The 20,904-nt window shown below is 38.2% G+C and overlaps 1 protein-coding gene across 1 annotated transcript in view; it reads left to right on the top strand.

Annotated features, from left to right (window-relative positions):
• Nucleotides 1–20,904, top strand: part of DUOXA2 (dual oxidase maturation factor 2) — a 41,214-nt gene that overhangs the window by 3,824 nt on the left and 16,486 nt on the right. Inside the window, exons 2-3 of the mRNA XM_053719348.1 lie at nucleotides 5,940–5,997; nucleotides 10,520–10,654. Of these exons, the coding sequence (XP_053575323.1) occupies nucleotides 5,940–5,997; nucleotides 10,520–10,654 (193 nt within the window). The remainder of the gene's footprint in view (nucleotides 1–5,939; nucleotides 5,998–10,519; nucleotides 10,655–20,904) is intronic.

Raw genomic sequence — 20,904 nt, 5'->3', positions numbered from 1 at the left:
AAGGCCACACATCTCTTCCCTCTCATTTTGGGATTGATATGCTTTTTCCATGAGTTTAATTTTCTCTTACATATGGATAGAGACCCATATGGTGCATGTAATATAAGGGCCAGCAGGTACAATGTAGAGGGAGAGTCAAAATGTAACTTTAACGGTTATGATAAAGCATGCAATTAAAAAAAAAAGAGTACTATATGATAGAAGTGTTTGCAATGTACATTATTGCAAACAGGCTTTAATGTCCATTTAACATCAAATCAAGTTTTAACAAGTACGGAGCGATGAGCAGCGGACTGTTGTTAACTAACAGTGATCGATCTCGCTGCTCTTTGGCTTTTTCCCAGCTTTCTTGCTATACTGTCACTAAGCACCCACACTATACTATACTGTTTTACCCCCATGAACCGCCGCTCCCGGAGCCCCCCCAACTAAATAAAGTTATTAACCCCTAAACCACCGCTCCCGGACCCCGCCCCAATTCTAATAAATGTATTAACCCCTAAACTGCCGTTCACAGAGCCCACCACCACCTACATTATACCTATTAACCCCTAATATGCTGCCCCCCTATACAGCCGCCACCTACATAAAGTTATTAACCCCTATCCTGCTGATCCTGGACCCCGCCGAAACTAAACAAATTGTTTAACCCCTAAACCGCTGCCCCCGGAGCCCTCCTCCACCTACATTATATTTATTAACCCCTAATCGCCCCCCCCTACACCGCCGCCACTATAATAAACATATTAACCCCTAAATCTAAGTCTAACCCTAACATCCCCTAATTTAAATATAATTTAAATAAATCTAAATAAATATTACTATCATTAACTAAATTATTCCTATTTAAAACTAAGTACTTACCTATAAAATAAACCCTAAGATAGCTACAATATAACTAATAGTTACATTGTATCTAGTTTAGGGTTTATTTTTATTTTACAGGCAACTTTGTATTTATTTTAACTAGGTACAATAGTTATTAAATAGTTATTAACTATTTAATAACTACCTAGCTAAAATAAATACACAAGTACCTGTAAAATAAATCCTAACCTAAGTTACAATTACACCTAACACTACACTATTATTAAATTAATTAAATAAATTAACTATGATGAAATATAATGAAATAAAATTAAATAAAATTAACAAAAGTACAAAAAACCCCACTAAATTACAGAAAAAAAAATAATTACAAGATTTTTATACTAATTACACCTAATCTAATCCCCCTAATAAAATTAAAAAGCCCCCCAAAATAATAAAAATCCCTACCCTATACTAAATTACAAATAGCCCTTAAAAGGGCTTTTTGCGGGGCATTGCCCCAAAGTAATCAGCTCTTTTACCTGTAAAAAAAATACAATATCCCCAACATTAAAACCCACCACCCACACACCCAACCCTACTCTAAAACACACCCAATCCCCCCTTAATAAAACCTAACTCTAACCCCTTGAAGATCACCCTACCTTGAGACGTCTTCACCCAGCACAAGTAGTCCTCCAGAGGGGCAGAAGTCTTCATCCAACCGGGCAGAAGAGGTCCTCCAGATGGGCAGAAGTCTTCATCCAGATGGTATCGTCTATCTTCATCCATCCAACGAGGAGCGGCACCATCTTGAAGACATCCGACGCGGAGCATCCATCCAGACCGACGACTACCCGACGAATAAATATTCCTATAAATGACGTCATCCAAGATGGCGTCCCTTGGATTCCGATTGGCTGATAGAATTCTATCAGCCAATCGGAATTAAGGTAGGGAAAATCCTATTAGCTGATGCAATCAGCCAATAGGATTGAGCTTGCATTCTATTGGCTGATTGGAACAGCCAATTAAAACTTAGGTTAGGTTTAGGTTAGGTTTTATTTTACAGGTACTTTTGTATTTATTTTAGCTAGGTAGCTATTAAATAGTTAATAACTATTTAATAACTATTGTACCTAGGTAAAATAAATACAAACTTGCCTGTAAAATAAAAATAAATCCTAAAATAGCTACAATGTAACTATAAGTTATATTGTAGCTAGCTTAGGGTTTATTTTATGGGTAAGTATTTAGTTTTAAATATGAATAATTTAGTTAATTATAGGAATATTTATTTATAGTTATTTAAATTATATTTAAGTTAGTGGGTGTTAGGTTTATGGTTAGACTTAGGTTTAGGGGTTAATAACTTTATTATAGTGGCGGCGGTATAGGGGGGAAGATTAGGGGTTAATTAATATAATGTAGGTGGCGGTGGGCTCTGGGAGCGTCAGTTTAGGGGTTAAACAATTTATTTAGTTGGGTCCGGGGTTGGCAGGATAGGGGTTAATAACTTTATGTAGGTGGCGGCAGTATAGGGGGCGGCAGATTAGGGGTTAATAGGTATAATGCAGGTGGCGGAGGATCCGTGAGGGGTTAATACATTTATTAGAGTTGCAGCGGGCTTTGGGAGTGGCATTTTGGTGGTTAATAAGTATAATGTAGGTGTTGGCGCTGTAGGGGTGGGCAGATTAGGGGTGTTTAGACTTGGGGTACATGTTAGGGTGTTAGGTGTAGACCTTTACCATAGGAATCAATGGGATATCGGGCAGCAGCAAACATGAGCTTTCACTGCTGTCAGACTCCCATTGATTCCTATGGCATCCGCCGTCTCCAGGGTGGCGGATTGAAAACCAGGTACACTGAGCCGGAATAGTGGCAAGCGTACCTGCTAGTTCTTTGAAAACTTCCAAAAGTAGTCAGATTGTGCCGAACTTGCGTTCAGAACATCTGTAGTGACGTAACCATCGATCTGTGTCGGACTGAGTCTGGCGGATCGTATGTTACGTCACTGTATTCTACTTTTGCCGGTCTGTAGGGTTTGATAACTACGGCGAATCAGGCTCGCCACAAATACGCTGCAGAATTCCAGCGTATTTGCGGTTGACAGCTTGATAAATAGAGGCCAATGTCTAATTGTAAACAATTCAGAAATAACCAAATGATGATATAATAAAAAAAAAGTTTATTTTTGAATATATAGTTTAGTAAACTTTATTCAGGGACATTAATCAACAAATCTACATCATGTAATGTATTTTTCTCTCCTACCTTTCCTCCCCATGGACCCTTGTGTTCTACTGTATGAGACAAAAGAGCAGCAACACCATGACAACAGTTAAAACTAGATTCCTAGGTACCTGCTGCACATGGTCTGAGGGCTAGTTAGTTTGTGTGTACAGCAGGCATATAGCTCTGTGCTGAGCACATGCATATAGTCTGAGGGCAGGTATTTTGGTATACATATGTCATACATAGGGTTGTCACCTTAGTCATGTTTCCCCGGATATTTATGAGTTATACATGTGGCACGGTGTGCAAGTAGGAACACGAATTTCCACCCTGGACTGCACATAAAAAGTGACACTGAACATCACAATTCATGTTCCTCTATGCACACCCTGCAGCATGTATAACTCAAAGGTGTCCAGGAAAACATGGCAGAGGTGGCAACCCTAGTCATACACATGGTCTGATCAGGGCCAGACTGGTAATAAAAAGCAGCAATGAAAAATTTGGGGACTAGCCCTATTTTTTGATAACTCAACATAATGCTCACATCCCATTTTTATCAAAGGTGATTACTGAGATACTCCTTTCCCCAGTATTTTATTGTGGGTGTTTGCGCTTGTCGAGTTTACCGCTGGTATTACAAGTTGAAAGTAAACACAATTACTTGAGCGCAATTGTAATTTAAGATAGAATGATTACCGCATCCTCAGAGCTCTGGTTAACGGTTTTGCAAAACAACAAACTGTCACAAAACACATTAGAAATACATTACACTTACACTCATAATAACAGCATCAAATAAAAATTATTTAAAAAATGATTGCACAAATAGTTATAAAGGCTCAAAGATATAAGGGGGCCGATGTATCCAATGTCGGACATGATTCGCTGTAGCAGCATTTATCATTGCACAAGCATTTCTGGTGAAATACTTGTGTAATGCTGCCCCCTGCACATTAGCGGCCAATCGGCTGCTAGCAGAGGGTGTAAATCATGCGATCGTATCTCATCGGGATGATTGCAGTCCCCCACCTCAGAGGTGGCGAACACGTTAACGCCTGTTTCCGGAAGGCTCGCGCGGAATAAGCAGCATCTGCTGCTTGGCAAATCGGCCCCAAGGTCTCAAGTGTTAGAAAAAAAAGGCAGGCAAAGGGTTTTAACATAGTCATGCATTCATATATATGTCTAAAAATGTATATATATATATATATATATATGTGTGTGTGTGTGTGTGTTAGTGTGTGTTTACATATGTATTTATGTAATTATATGTGTATATATATATACAGGCATGTAGACCTATAAAGACATATATATAAGTGCATTGGAGCCCTCTGCAGTTAATTAGATGAAAACATGTAAAAGCATATTTATGCAATATTCATATTTAAAAAAATTGTTATGCTGTGCTTGTATAGAAAATATTTCACATTCCAATGTTCTGCACATTACAGAAGATATTCTAAAACAATTTAATAGATATTCTTATATATATCTGTAAATATCTATACCTGTATATAATCATGCGAATATATATATATATATATATATATATATATATATATATATATATATATATATATATATATATATATATAGGGAGACTAGAGAGAAATGCACTCACAGGAACGAACAACCAGCTCAATATCATTGTTAGCTTGTTCTATGGCGATTCACCACCTGGGTACAACTCTTTTAGCCCAGTAATGCTTTTCACAGAGTAGAATTCTCCTGTAGTATATCAGTCTGACCCCGCCCATTATGGCCAGTCCAGCGCCGAAATACCAGGCAACTCCTCTCTGAACAAGGAACACAGCAACCCCAGACGATCGTTTCGGCCTTCATTGGGCCTCGTCAGTAAGGTGTAGCAGTATTCCTCTAAGCACACTGAGCAATATAATATATATATAGGTATAGATATATATTGTACCAACATACCATCAGGTATATGTAAAAATATGTAAAAATATGTATTTATGAATAAATAGAACATACTCTTCTATGTGAAGAACATTAGAATGTGAAATATTCATATTATCATGTCAGGTTAGCGCACTTGAGAATATTAAATTGGGTTTTCATGCAAGTTGTGTGTTCCATTGACTTCTATGAGGAAATACGTGAATGCACATGCAATATTGTAAGTTTGGCATTTTATGCTCATTGGGTTAGCGCATGAACGAAAACAGTTAAGTTTCAACTCATAATACGAGTGCAACCTGATGAACGCAGTTAACGCTTGAGCATTAAATAGCGCTCCATTTGTAATCTGGCCATAAAAGTTCTATAGTCTTGTTACAAACATAAACTAGTTTTAACCCCTTGAGTGCTAACAACGGCTCAGAGCTGGCGCTAGCACTCAACTACCTTTTTGGTGATCTGGGGGCTCCCACCCGCTCCTACCCCGGCGATCTGGCCTGCATAGTGACAGGTATCGCCGGGGCTTCCCGTTACGTGTGGTGACGTCATGCGTAATGAGGTGATGACGTCACCGCTCAACTTTATTTAAAATTGACAATACAAAGTATAGGAAAAGGGGGCATGCTGCTTAGAAACCTGTATCTCAGGGATCTGAGCAGCTACAGACCCCCAAGACCCACCATTGGAAAGGTAATCGCCTAACCTTTCCAATGGTATGATCTGGGGGGGAGTCAAAACATTTTTTTTGTTAAATATAGTAAAAATCAGAAAAATATTAAATCCAGCTTAGCACTCAAAGGGTTAAAAGCATGTTTTACAAATTCTAGTAGGATGCAAACATTGTTCCACATAACTTTGTTTGTGATTCTGAAATATTCATATTCCATAATGTTCATAAATCAAAATGTTAAGTACACTCAATAATATTTTATACATAATTTGTAAAATAATTGACAACTCTCATTTATCCACAGAGAATATCATGGGTATGTCGAGTTCTAATAAGCCTTTTTATTGGATCAGTAACCGTTGGTAAGTATTTCACGATTAAACATAAAGCAATTGTTTTTGTATTTTATCTCTCATTTAATAAATGAGATGGATAAAGTAAATATAATCTGAGATTATGGAAGTACAAAGTAACCGAATGAACATAAGGCATATTACTCTATGGAGAGACACACAGCAGAGGAAGCAGAAACTACTCTAACATGGTGGGTGGTATAATTGATCTTAAGTAGCTCAAAGTAAATTCTATCAATTAGTAGTAAATCATAAGGTGAGATATATCATGAAGCTAAGAGCTATAAAACATGACATTATGGGGAAAAAAACATGCACACCAAAACGGCAATGACATTTGAACACAAGCTTAGAAGTATAAACAGAGGAATTGTGGGATCTTGTAAAGACAGTTTACCCTTTGGTAAGTCTGTGCTACACTAACCACAAAGACCAGAAGAAGCAGGTATTTCTAAGAGTCTCCTGTGCTATGTGATGCAGTCACAAATTCCCAGTGATGTGCGGTGGGGTTAGTGGCTGGTGAGGCAATGACATATATATATATATATATATATATATATATATATATACATATATATATATATATATATATATATATATATATACATATATATATATATATATATATATATATATATATATATATACACGTTGATTGGAGTAGCCGTGTTAGTCCAGAGATTTGCATTATTATCATCTTATAAATGTATAGTTAGTCCAATAAAAAAGTATCATTGCTCAATGCAATACTCTTGTTATTTTGAGATATATATATATATATATATATATATATATATATATATATATATATATATATATATATATATATATATATATATATTTATTTCCATCTGGAAGTTGATTTGATTGTTTTGTGTTTTTCTAACCCTTCTAAAATTATGTTGAATGATCCTCACTTAAAGGCACAGTCTAGTCTATATTAAATGTTCATGAATGAGATAGGGTATGCAACTTATAATTTTTTTTTCCAATTTACTAAGTAGGCTTATATACCAATTCCTAAGCCCTTGAAGGCTGCCTCATATCAGAATGTATTTGACAGTTTTTAATAGCTTGCAAGCGTTAATTCCTGTATTCCATATAGATAACATTGTGCTCCTGCCCATGAAGTTACTTATGAGAGGGCACTAATTGGCTAAAATGCAAGTCTGTCAAAAGAACTGAAAGGGGGCAGTCTGCAGAGGCTTACATATAAAAGGGGTAAAAACTGAAAAATATCTGAGTATTTTTCTCTCTTGTTTTATCAATCCATGTTTATCAAGAGTAAAGACACATATTTATTTCACATTTCTTTTAATTTTATATGGAAAATGTATATAGTGCACTTTGAAAACATTTCTACACTAAGGATATTTGCCACTCAAAAGATTGAAGAATAATACTGATTTATATCTGTATTATTCCTTAACTTCCTCAGTGCCATATAAATGAGTGGACATCCACATGTATACACACAGGAAACCCCAAACATTCACATACAGGCACCTACATACATCTAAATTCATTCAAACAGGCACCTAGATGTATCCACATGCACACACACACAACACACACCTATTGACATTCACATGCACACACATAATGCATACACAAACGCCTGATACCCACAAGCACATGTAAATAGGACGTGTGTTGTGTGTGTATATAGGAACATATACAAACAGGCATTCAGAGACAAAGACACATAATTTCAAGCAGGCATCATGTGTGCACAAACAAATACAAAGTCAAGCACCATAATACACAGACAAGCAACAAGAGGCACTCACATGCATGAACAGAGTCCCAAGTTCCCAACATCTACACTTAAATATGAACTCACAGACATTCATGTGCACACACAAAGGCACTTACATGCACACACAAAGGCTCCTACATGCACACACAAAGGCTTATTCATGCACACACAAAGGCTCCTACATGCACACACAACACATACATCCACATATACCCTCTAACACAAAACATATGCACAGGAAACCACACATTTTGAGGTGGACCGTGGAAGCTTTGGGGTAAAATGTGTTATTGTGATTTTTATAATACTAACAGTTTACTCAACTTTTGGCCCAGGTATCGCAACCTGCCTCTTTTAAAAATGCTATACTTAGTAAAAAACAAATATATAAACTGTATATAACAGTATACATGCATATAAACATACTCTGTACTGTATATACACACATAGATACACAGTTACACATATATTCTCACACACACTCGTTATACATGCATATAAACATACTCATGTATAACACACAGATACATACATGCTGTAACACAAACTACAAATGAAAACATTTAGTAATAAGTATGTTATGTTGCTTCATACATTTGATGAAATATGCTGCCATTTAGTGGTTTAAAAAACAAGTAATGTAAGAAATTTAAATTTGTATTTTTACTAAAAAGATCAACTCTTGACCAATAAGAGCTACAATGATATGTTCATTATAAATGACTTGTTTCCCTTAAGGGATCTTAATTTTTAAGTAGCTATTTCACCACTGCCAGTAATAAGGTCAGAAAACCTGTTTCCAGCTCAAAATGACCAAAGCACTGCCAGGAAAAGCACAGTGCCTGGCTTTAAGAAAGCTGACTATTTCAACTATGCTCTAGTTCAGATATCAATGAAAATCAATGATATCAATGATATCAATGAAAATCCAACAACAATGAAACAAAAGAAAATACTCTTTTTGCAATTCAAAGTAGGGCTGGTCCTAATTTGGAGAGGAAAAGCTGCATTATTATACTCTACAATCATATTAAAACAATTACTATTACAAAACAATGTGCACAATTTAGGGTAAATAGTTTTAGTGTAAAGTAACTTACATAGTTAATCATATAACACAGCCTAAAATGTAAATCTGCTACTTCTGGTTACATTTATGCCTATGAGAAAGACATTTCAAACTTAGGCAAATATTTCAGCCCTTTCATGTCCTTATTTCTATATTTAATGTTACTTTTTTTAATTTAGCCTCAGACTTAGTAATTCCCGCAAACAACCAAAAAAGCTGTACTGAGCCATGTTGATAAAATGTGTGCTGGGCCATCTTTTAGCAGCACCATATGCTTTTCTTATTGATATTGTCCTTCTACTGCTGTTGTATTACAGGTGACTGCTTCTCTATTTAGAGCAAATGAATAATTGTAATTCAGTATAATTTAATAAGATGGCACATTTGTTTTAAGAAATAAAAGAAGTTTTCTGTACAGCTTAAAAGTGACAGACAATGCAGGTGGGGGACAGAAAGTCATAGGAGGTGTTATATAGATATTCAGAGAGAGGGCTATACAGGTAAATATTAGTATGTTACCTCCTCGGCAGCAGTGGCATGATGGCAAACTCATCCAGGTCTGGTCCTCATCGCTGCCGGTGGGAGGTGCGGCTCGGCAGACTGTCTGCAAGACTAGAAGTTAGTTGGCTAACGGCTGGGCTGGCTATGTCTGACTGAGACAGAGAACTTCTTTACTAGTTTGCTCCTCCTCCGCTGCCGTCTACTCCGCGCCAACCCCACCTCACCCACACATGGCAGCTCACTGGGGCGTCTCACTTTGGACCTCTGTCTGTCGGCTCTTTCTTGCCCAAACAACTTGGTAGAGGGCGCTGATTGGCTGGGCTGCTCTTCCAGAAGCTGATTACTGACATAGCCTCATTGAGCATATGGGCCGCGCGAACTAAACGAGACATAAGCCTCAAGCGCCACTGGGTGGCAGTGTCTAGATGCTCATTTGCTCACAGATATCCATATTGCGCAAGAGGGGGAGCTGAATGGCTAACAGCCTCTCCTTCTTTGCGCAATATGGATATGTATATGGTATGAAAATGGAATCTAATCAGTCCTCAACAAAATAGTTAACTGACTGTTTTGCCACAGGGGGTGGGGGGTAGGGGTTGGTACCTTAAGATACCCAAAAAAAATATTTAATAAAAAACTTTTAAAAAAAAATATTATTTTTTAAAACATTATTTAAAAAAATGTAATTGTACTCATAGGACAGGTGAGGTGCTGCCTCACCTGCCTCCTATGACTGCACGTCACTGCAAATTCCTATCCTGGAAAGTGTCTAGAAATGCTTATTTCCAAGCTAGAGAAGATAAACATTTGTAATCACCAATTCCACTGTGAGTTGGAGAAACTGCTTTGAAATCGTAGAGCACCAAATACAAGATCTCAGTACCTTAAATTGCCTTATAGAGGCAAATTAAGTTGAACTTGCTTCTCCTGAATCTGTATTTTAATGTATCTATTATGTTTTGTTGGTGTTAAAATTCAAAGTTGGGGATTTATTGCTTAACCTGAGTGTGTATTAAATAAACAAACAACTTAATGTGTACACTTTTTGTATAGTGTCCATGAAGGGCATAACGGTTTATTATTTGCTAGACAACCAACTCAAACTCTGTACTACTAACAATTTTTTATGCTCATAGCGAAAACAATAGTGATAAGCAGCAACTTCTTATATTTCACCATATTAATTTTTTTATTATTTTTAGCTGTTAACTTCACTACCGACTGGGAAGAAGGTTCAGTGAGAACTACAACCACATATAAATCCTTCAGTAATGCTGTAGTAAATGCAGATATTGGGCTGCACGTGGGGCTTAGTGGTATAAACATTACTTTAAAAGGTGAGTTTAATAGTAGTTGTAGACGTGTAAATGTTTTTTAACAGGGCTAATGTGTTAAATTTATTTAAAATTTAAATTTAGTAGGGTGTCACTATTCCAACCAAAATGCTGTTTCCTTCTAGTTATGGATATAGTCTGCTTCTATGTAGTTTACTGGCTCTTTCTGAGTATCAGAATGAATCACCTCTATGTCTAAATATGTCTAAAAGATCCATAAAGGAAGGGAAAGTGCGCATGAACACAAAACTATAGTGCAGTGTGTTTTATTATCAAACAAAAAAATGTATCCTAAGCCCCTTGACCACTCATGTGATGAAACCCCAAATTTTGGCTTATATAAGATGCTCAGGTTGGGACATACAAACTGCTGTTAAGACTACTGTAACCACGCTATTACTACGATTGCTTTTTTCCAATTTGTCCTTTGTAAAGGGAAGCCCATATTTATAAAGGTTCTCAATAAGCAATATCTCTGGACTGAGCTAACATTATGTCACAATGGACTGACTCTCCCACTCACAAAGATGGTCATTCCCTTGATCTGATTTTCACCTATCGATGCACTCTATCAAATTTAACAAACTCCCCTTTTCCTCTCTCTGACCATCATCTCCTAACTTGCAACATCACTTCCCTACCTACAACTCCCCCTCCCTCTACCCCTCACACCAAACTTCACAGAAGCACTAAGTCACTAGATCTGCATCAGCTCGCTAGCTCTCTCAAACCTCTCTTCTCATCCATCACCTCCTTTTCCTGCCCTGACCAATCTATCTGTCAGTATAATTCCACCCTTACATCGGTCATTGACACTCTGGCCCCTCCAACCTTAGCTCAGAAACCACACTCTGATCCTCAGCCCTGGCATACTCCTCTTACACGATACCTACGCAGATGCTCCCGTACTGCTGAGCAACATTGGAGGAAATCTCGGAGTTCAGCTGACTTTCTTCACTACAAGTTCATCCTGAACTCCTACTATTCTGCCCTTAATCTTTATAAGCAACAATACTTTTCTAATCTCATCTCTACTCTTTCCTCTAACCCTAAACGTCTGTTCAACACGTTCAACACTCTTCTCTGCCCACCCCCACCTCCTAACACAACCTCTCTCTCAGCTCAAGATTTTGCAGGCCACTTCAACAACAAAATTGACTCAATCAGAAATGAAATCAGCTCTCAACATACTTCCAATCTCCCACACCCTCAAAAGCTCACGATCACCCAAAACCCAAATATCCAAAAATGCAGCTCTTTTTCCCCTGTTAATGAGGATGAAGTTTCTGCCCTTATACTGTCCTCCCACCTCACTACCTGTCCCCTCGACCCCATCCCCTCACAGCTACTCCCCTCCCTCTCTTCTACCCTCACCCCCATACTCACACACATTTTCAACCTCTCCCTCAGCACTGGTATATTTCCCTCATCTCTAAAACATGCACTGGTTACACCTATCCTCAAAAAACCTTCCCTTGATCAAACCTCCCCTTCCAATTACCGCCCTATTTCCCTACTCCCTCTTGCCTCAAGGCTCCTTGAAAAGCTAGTTTACGCACGTCTATCCCATTTCCTTACACTAAACTCTCTTCTCGACCCACTGCAATCTGGATTTCATTTCCATCACTCTACAGAGACAGCAATTGTCAAGGTTACCAATGACCTACTTACAGCAAAAGCCAAAGGCCACTTCTCTCTGCTTATCCTCCTTGACCTGTCTGCAGCCTTTGACACTGTTGACCACCCTCTTCTGCTCCAAACCCTCCAATCCTTTGGCATCTGTGATATAGCTCTCTCGTGGTTCTCTTCCTATCTGACTAACCGCACATTTAGTGTAGCCTTCTCTGGAGCATCCTCTGCCCCGTTACCACTTTCTGTTGGGGTACCTCAAGGCTCTGTCCTTGGTCCCCTTCTCTTCTCAATCTACACGTCGTCACTAGGTTCCTTAATAAAGTCCCATGGGTTTCAATACCATTTGTATGCCGATGACACCCAAATCTACCTCTCTGCATCAGACCTACCTCCTTCCTTACTAACCCGTGTCACTAACTGTCTTTCTCACATCTCATCTTGGATGTCCTCTCACTACCTTAAGCTAAATCTCTCCAAAACTGAACTCCTTATTTTTCCCCCTTCTTCCAATGTCTCCACCCCCAAAATTTCTATAACTGTTGATAATTCCATCATTACCCCTACCCCGCTTGCCCGATGTCTTGGGGTCACACTTGACTCAGATCTTTCCTTCACTCCTCACATCCAGTCCTTGGCTAAAGCCTGCCACTTCCACCTTAAAAACATTGCTAAAATTAGACATTTCCTTACACAAGATACAACCAAGATTTTAATCCACTCTCTCATCCTTTCCCGCCTCGACTACTGCAATTCCGTCCTCTCTGGTCTACCTAGCTGCCGCATAGCTCCTTTACAATCCATTATGAATGCCTCTGCCAGGCTCATCTTCCTTACTCGTTGCTCTTCATCTGCTGCACCACTCTGCCAATCCCTTAACTGGCTTCCTCTTGCCTCTAGGATTAAACATAAAATCCTCACCCTGACATATAAAGCTCTCAACTGCACTGCTCCCCCCTACATCTCATAACTTGTCTCTAGATACTCTCCCTCCCGTCCCCTTCGATCAGCTCAGGATCTCCTCCTCTCCTCCTCTCTTGTTACTTCCTCACATTCACGTTTACAGGACTTCTCCAGACTGGCCCCCATCTTGTGGAATTCCCTGCCTCGCTCCATAAGACTCTCCCCTAGTTTTAACAGCTTCAAGCACTCCCTAAAAACTCTACTATTCAGGGATGCATACAACCAACACTAACCTTTCCTAATGCCATTGCTTTCCCCTTGAACCCCTTAGATTGTAAGCCTATGGGCCCAGCTGTTTACAGATCACTTCATAAGAGCCGACTACAACAGTGAAACTCTCGGCAGGGCCCTCTTCCCACTTGACCCCTACAAAAGCTATCCTGTACACCGACTATGTTTACAGCGCTTCGGAATCTGTTGGCGCTCTACAAATACCTGATAATAATAATAATAATAATAATAATAACATTAGCTTTCAACTTGATATTACAAGCCCAACCTAAACTTTCATTCAATGTATATCGGAACCGTGCTAAATAGTGCTCATATTACAAGTTGAAAGTTATAGGTTATGCTTAAGCAAAAGCCAAAACTGTGCTAGAATATTTAGCGCTACTTGGGACCTAAAGTAAACTTTAAGGGTTAAAACATTTATTCCCCCACAAATCACATCCAAAACATATTAAAATAAAAATTTAAAAGGGTTTAAAAGGGACATGTACTGGAAAGGACAAAAGTATATATATATATATATATATATATATATATATATATATATATATATATATATATATATATATATTTATATACTGTATTTTCCGACTGGGCGTATAAGACGACCCCCTACTTTTCCTGTTAAAATATAGGGTTTGGGCTATACTCGCCGTATAAGACTACCCCTCTCAATGCAGCACACCAAATAAAAATTAAAAAACATCAGATTTAATTTCAATATGGTAAATTTAATTCAAATGCTTATGACATGCAGGTACTTAGCAGGAAAACTCTCACTTATAAACATAAGGCTGTTTGTCATTAAACATGTAAACATAAAACAGTGCAAGTGGATTAAAATTTTCCTAATTAACTCTAAAGCTGAAAGGAAGGATAAAACAATAAACCCATGGGAGCTGCCATGCTGTTTGTTTTCTAAGCTATCAACCAAACTGAAACTGATGATGATAGGAGGAAGATAGTAAACAATAGAGAGAGAGCAAGTGCCGGGCAAGTCCCTAGCGAGTCAGCAATGCCCATCATAACTCCAAGCTATTTTTACAGGTTTTGCTGGCATTACAGTTTCCCTTTAAAAGCCTTCCAAATCCTCCTGTTCGTCATCTGATATCATAAGTACATCAATGACATCTTGTGATACATTTGTAAGGCAGTCATCGTATGGATCTAATTCCGTATCAGATGGTGTGGTCTCAGCTTCGGCTTCCTCTTCATCTTGCCATAAGTAGTCGTCCTCCATACCATCTAATGAATTTGATATGCCACACTTCTTGAAAGACCTGATTACTGTTTCTGCATTAATATCATTCCAGGCTTTTATGACAAACTTGCATAAAACATCCAACTGTGGAGCATGCATGTTTCCTCCCTTTGTAAATGACTTTTCGCTGCTAACCATCCACTCATTCCACTGTTCTCAAATGCAATCAGTAAATGGCTTGTTTAGGCACACATTGCCAGCCTTTGCTTGGTGCTGGGAGTTAAATGAGCCCTGAACATATCCCACACCAGTAGACTACATTTTTTAATAAGTCCACCTGGTCGCCTGCTCCATACATTATCAAGCCATAGCTTTACCCCTTCTTCATCCATCCAGCCTTTTTCATTCACATGTACAAAACAACCAACAGGGAACTTGAGTTTCGGCATTGTTTTTCTTTTAAAAATAATCATTGGTCTCAATTTGGCGCCATCAGCTGTGCATGCTAGTACCACTGTAAAACTGGACTTTTCATGTCCTGTTGTTTTAATTAAAATTGTTTTTTCACCTTTTGGATGGACAGTTTTATTTCCAACCATATAAAAATTCATTGGAGTTTCATCCATATTTTCGATACTACTTAACATATAGCCATGTTTATTGCGCTGTTGTATTACGGATCAATGGAAACTATTTACTTTGGCATCAAGATCTGCAGGTAATTTTTGTGCAATTTTCGTCTTTTGCCTCAGTACCAGATTATGCCTTTCCAAGAATCTAGTACACCAGGATACAGTGGCCTTAAATCTGTTGCTGTGATCTGGGTTAGATTTGGCCCACTGAAGCGCAAACAAACGTATTTTATTTCGTGTCACCACATAACCGTTTTGGCGATGCTCATTCACCATGTCTGCAACATGTTTTTAGACTTCTGGCCAATGTGGGGTACCTCTTCTTAATGTACACTTACCCCTTGGCATACTCTTTAATGCTTTTTCATTTGCTTTCCAGTTCCGAACCATCTTTTCTGTTACTCCATATTGTCTTGCAGCTGCACAATTATTATGTTCCATGGCAAAGTTTACAACTTTAACCCCTTAAGGACCAGCGACGTACCCTGTATGTCGCTGGCCTTTTTTTGGGACTTTATTGTTTTATAGCGCGGACTTGCCACCAGCATTTAGACTGCTCTATTCCACAAATCCTGCTGGAGGGAGGGCATTAATAGCGTGTTCTTGCTAGACTTGTGCTATTATGTCCTGAAAAAACCCTTAACGACCAGTGACATACAGGGTACATTGTGGTCATTAAGGGGTTAAGTTTTAAACTGACTTCATATTTCATTCTTCTTGCTGGTGGAGCCATGATTGGGTCTTGACTGCTAGCTATTTGTATACTGTACTGTATGTACTGGTGTTGTACTGTATACAACGCACGGTGACTCAGCTAGAGGGCGCCTGTCTCTGAAGTTTCAGTACGCCGTATACAGGCTTATAAGACGACACCCGGCGTATAAGACGACCCTCGACTTTTGAGAAGAATTTCATGAGTTAAAAAGTCGTCTTATACACCAGAAAATACGGGTATATATATATATATATATATATATATATACATATACAGTTGTGCTCATAAGTTTACATACCCTGGCAGAATTTATGATTTTACAGAGAATATGAATGATAACACAAAAACTTTTCTTTCATTCATGGTTAGTGTTTTGCTGAAGCCATTTATTATTAATCAACTGTGTTTACTCTTTTTAAATCATAATGACAACAGAAACTACCCAAATGACCCTGATCAAAAGTTTACATACCCTGGTGATTTTGGCCTGATAACATGCACACAAGTTGACACAAAGGGGTTTGAATGGCTATTAAAGGTAACCATCCTCACCTGTGATCTGTTTGCTTATAATTAGTGTGTGAGTATAAAAGGTCAATGAGTTTCTGGACTCCTGACAGACCCTTGCATCTTTCATCCAGTGCTGCACTGACGTTTCTGGATTCTGAGTCATGGGGAAAGAAAAAGAATTGTCAAAGGATCTGTGGGAAAAAGGTAGTTGAACTGTATAAAACAGGAAAGGGATATAAAAGATATCCAAGAAATTGAGAATGCAAATCAGCAGTGTTCAAACTCTAATCAAGAAGTGGAAAATGAGGAGTTCTGTTTGATAACATACTGCATTCATCTTGCCATCAATTTTGACCAAATTTCCTGTGCCTTTGTAGCTCACAAATCCCCAAAACATCAGTGATCCACCTCTGTGTTTCACAGTATGAATGGTGTACCTTTCATCATAGGCCTTGTTGACTCCTCTCCAAATGTAGCATTTATGGTTGTGGCCAAAAAGCTCAATTTTGGTCTCATCACTCCAAATGACTTTGTGCCAGAAGGTTTGAGGCTTGTCTCTGTGCTGTTTGGCGTATTATAAGCGGGATACTTTGTGGCATTTGCGTAGTAATGTCTTTCCTCTGGCGACTCGACCATGCAGCCCATCTGCAAGTGCCTCCTTATTGTGCATCTTAAAACAGCCACACCACATGTTCTGTATTTCACCTGAAGTTATTTGTGGGTTTGTCTTTGCATCCCGAACAATTTTCCTGGCAGTTGCGGCTGAAATTTTAGTTGGTATACCTGACCGTGGTTTGGTTTCAACAGAACCACTCATTTTCCACTTCTTTAATAGAGTTTGAACACTGCTGATTTGCATTTTCAATTCCTTGGATATCTTTTTATACCCCTTTCCTGTTTTATACAGTTCAGCTACCTTTTCCCTCAGATCCTTTGACAATTCTTTTGCTTTCCCCATGACTCAGTATCCAGAATTGTCAGTGCAACACTGGATGAAAGATGCAAGGGTCTGTCAGGAGTCCAGAAACTCATTGACCTTTTATACACACACACTAATTACAAGAAAACAGATCACAGGTGAGGATGGTTACCTTTAATAGATATTCAACCCCCTTTGTGTCAACTTGTGTGCATGTTATCAGGCCAAAATCACCAGGGTATGTAATCTTTTGATCAGGGTCATTTGGGTAATTTCTGTTGTCATTATGATTTAAAAAGAGTACACAGAGTTGATTGATAATAAATGGCTTCAGCCAAACACTAACTATGAGTGAAAGAAAAGTTTTTGTGCTATCATTCATATTCTCTGAAAAGTGGCAAAGAAATCATAAATTCTGCCAGGGTATGTAAACTTATTAGCACAACTGTGTATATATATATATATATATATATATATATATATATATATATATATATATATATATATATATATATATATATATATATATATATATATATATATATGTGTGTGTGTGTGTGTTTGTGTGTGTATATGTGTTTACATGTCTAAGTATGTATTTATACACATACATAAATAAATATATAAACTTATAAACACACATATATACACAGTCACACATAAAACAAACAAAAAGAGTCATTTGAAAATTCAAATCACCCTGTACTATATTGAAAACACAATGTTAACACATTATTTGATGTTTTTCTTTGTGAATATAATGTATTTTCGAAAATATACACTCATTTCAAATCTGATGACTGCAACACACTCCAAAAAATTGGGACGGTCAACTGTTTACCACTGTGTAATGTCATCTTTTCTTTTAATAACACTTATTAAGCGTTTGGGCACTGAAGACACCAATTGGTTAAGCTTAGCATCATTTATGCATGTCTTCAGCAGTGCAACTGTTTGGGGCATTTGTTGCCTTATTTTGCGCTTCATAATGTGCCACACATTCTCAGAGACAGGTCAGGACTGCAGGCAGCCCATGCTAGCACCCGCACTCTGTGCTTACGCAACCATGCACTTGTAATCCAAGCAGAATGTGGTTTGGTGATGTCCTGCTGGAAAAATGCAGGGACATCCCTTGAAAAGACAACGTCTGGATGGCAGAATATGTTGCTCCAAAATATATACCTATCTTTCTGCATTAATGGTGCCCTCACAGATGTTCAAGTTACCCATGCCATGGGCACTGACCCACACCATGATAGACGCTGGCTTTTATACCTGACACTGATAACAGCTTAGATGGTCCTTTTCCTCTTTGGCCCAGAGAACACGATGGCTGTTTTTTCCAAAAACTATTTGAAATGTTGACTCATTGGACCACAAAACACGATTCCACTGTGCTACTGTCCATCTCAGATGAGACTGAGCCTAGAGAAGTCGCCGGCGCTTCCATTACAGACTCATGATAGTTTTTGAGACAGTGACGTCTGAGGGATTGGATAGCCCGAGCATTCAGAAGTGTTTTTTGGCCTTGCCCTTTACGCACCGAGATTTGACTGGATTCCTGGAATCCTTTAATTATATTGTGCTGTGTAGAAGGTGAAATGCCCAAAATCTCACCATTTGTCTTTGGGGAATGTTATTGTCAAAGTGTTGGATTATTCGCTGATGCATCTGTTGGCAGATTGGTGAGCCTCGACCCATCCTTGCTCTTGAAGGACTAGGCCTTTTTTGGTGGTTCCTTATATAATATGATTACATGATTGGCTCACCTGTTTCACATCAACTTCTTATTTCAACTTGCAACATTGATATTAGTCCTACATTGCCCCGCCCCAATTTTTTGGGGATGCGTTGCAGTCATCAGATTTAAAATTGTAGGGTCACTTCTTTTGTTCCTTAGCTCTGCTCTGGCTGATAAGGGTGCGGCACACGTTTTCTTCAGGGCCCTGGGGTGACCACTGAAATCACACACACATGCAACTGAGTGTTTTCACAAAAGTCCCGTTTATTTGAAGAACACACAAAGAATTTATAGTGATGTATACGTCATACATGAGGTCACAGGAAATATATAAAAAACGTAGTTAACTTCACATCTGCATAAGGGGCCCACAGGAAATAAGAATGTTGTTATAGCACATAACAGAATATGCCCATATCCATTTGTAGAGAGGAACTTATATTAGAACCATATGTTACAACTTATACAGAAAGAAACTTGTGGAATGCTGCTTTATAAACATTTGATACTAGATTTAAAGTTACCCTCAATATGCTTAATATGTGAGATTCAAATTACCCATATAACATAATATATATAATATATATATATATACACACATATACACATATATATATATATATATATATATATACACATACATACATACACATACATACATACCCATCATTCCCCTCTTTGATCACATCGTGATCACATAATCTGTAATGTTCCTACAATATAAACTATCTGGGTCTACCTCTAATTAAATTTTGCAGTTGAACTTTTTCTGCATCTTGTATCATACCTGATATTTTCTTTCCTAAAGTACAAGACATGTAACAGTTAAACAATGTTAATAATAGAAAACAAATAGGTGTAAAGTGTCCAGCATCTTCAAGTAGATAATAACATGCCGTTATTAATACTATTGGGATATACACAAATATCAATATCCCCATTAGGAAAAGGAAGATCTTGCAGAAATGTCTTGGATCCATGATTGAGATGGTCATCCTGGTCTTTGTGAGGAGTGATCGATACCTTATCACCCACTTCTCCTTTGTGAGGGGTGACCGATAGCTTGTCACCCGCTTCTCCTCTCTTTGGACAGAGTTTCACTCGTGAAGCGTGTATCCAGATGTCCTTATCATCAGTCAGTACGGCAGTCCTGGTTACAGCGATCACAGTGACTGGCTTGCTGAACGGGAAACCTCCTTTCTTTGCTTTATTCAGCTGGCGAATGCAGACCAGATCTCCAGGCTTGAAAGGATGGGTTGGTTCCTGTGAGGGAAGAGGTAAACGGGAAGACACATCACCATAGATGCCATTCAATTTATCAATCAATTGTTTTACATATTGTTCCTTAATACAATCTAAATCACCATTTTTAATGATAAGTGGGCCTTTTACCCATGGAGTTGGGAATGGTCTACCCATTAGGACCTCAAATGGAGACAACCTGGTTGTCCTATTTGGGGTCATTCTGATTTCTGCTAAAATAGCAGGTAAATATTTTTGCCATTTAACCCATGTACCTGCTGTTGCCTTTAAAAGTTTTTCCTTGATATTGCGATTCATTCTTTCTACAATCCCTGAGCTTTGAGGATGGTAGGGAATGTGAAAGTTCCAATTAATCTGTAACCATTCTACTAACTCATGTGTGATTTTACTAATGAATGCTGGACCGTTATCAGAATTAATCTGAAGCGGACAACCAAATCTGGGAATTA

This window comes from Bombina bombina, chromosome 6 (assembly GCF_027579735.1).
Source record: "Bombina bombina isolate aBomBom1 chromosome 6, aBomBom1.pri, whole genome shotgun sequence".
Classification (NCBI taxonomy): Eukaryota; Metazoa; Chordata; class Amphibia; order Anura; family Bombinatoridae; genus Bombina; species Bombina bombina.
Note: the sequence above shows the minus strand (reverse complement) of the source record. Positions and strands in the feature narration are given on the sequence as shown.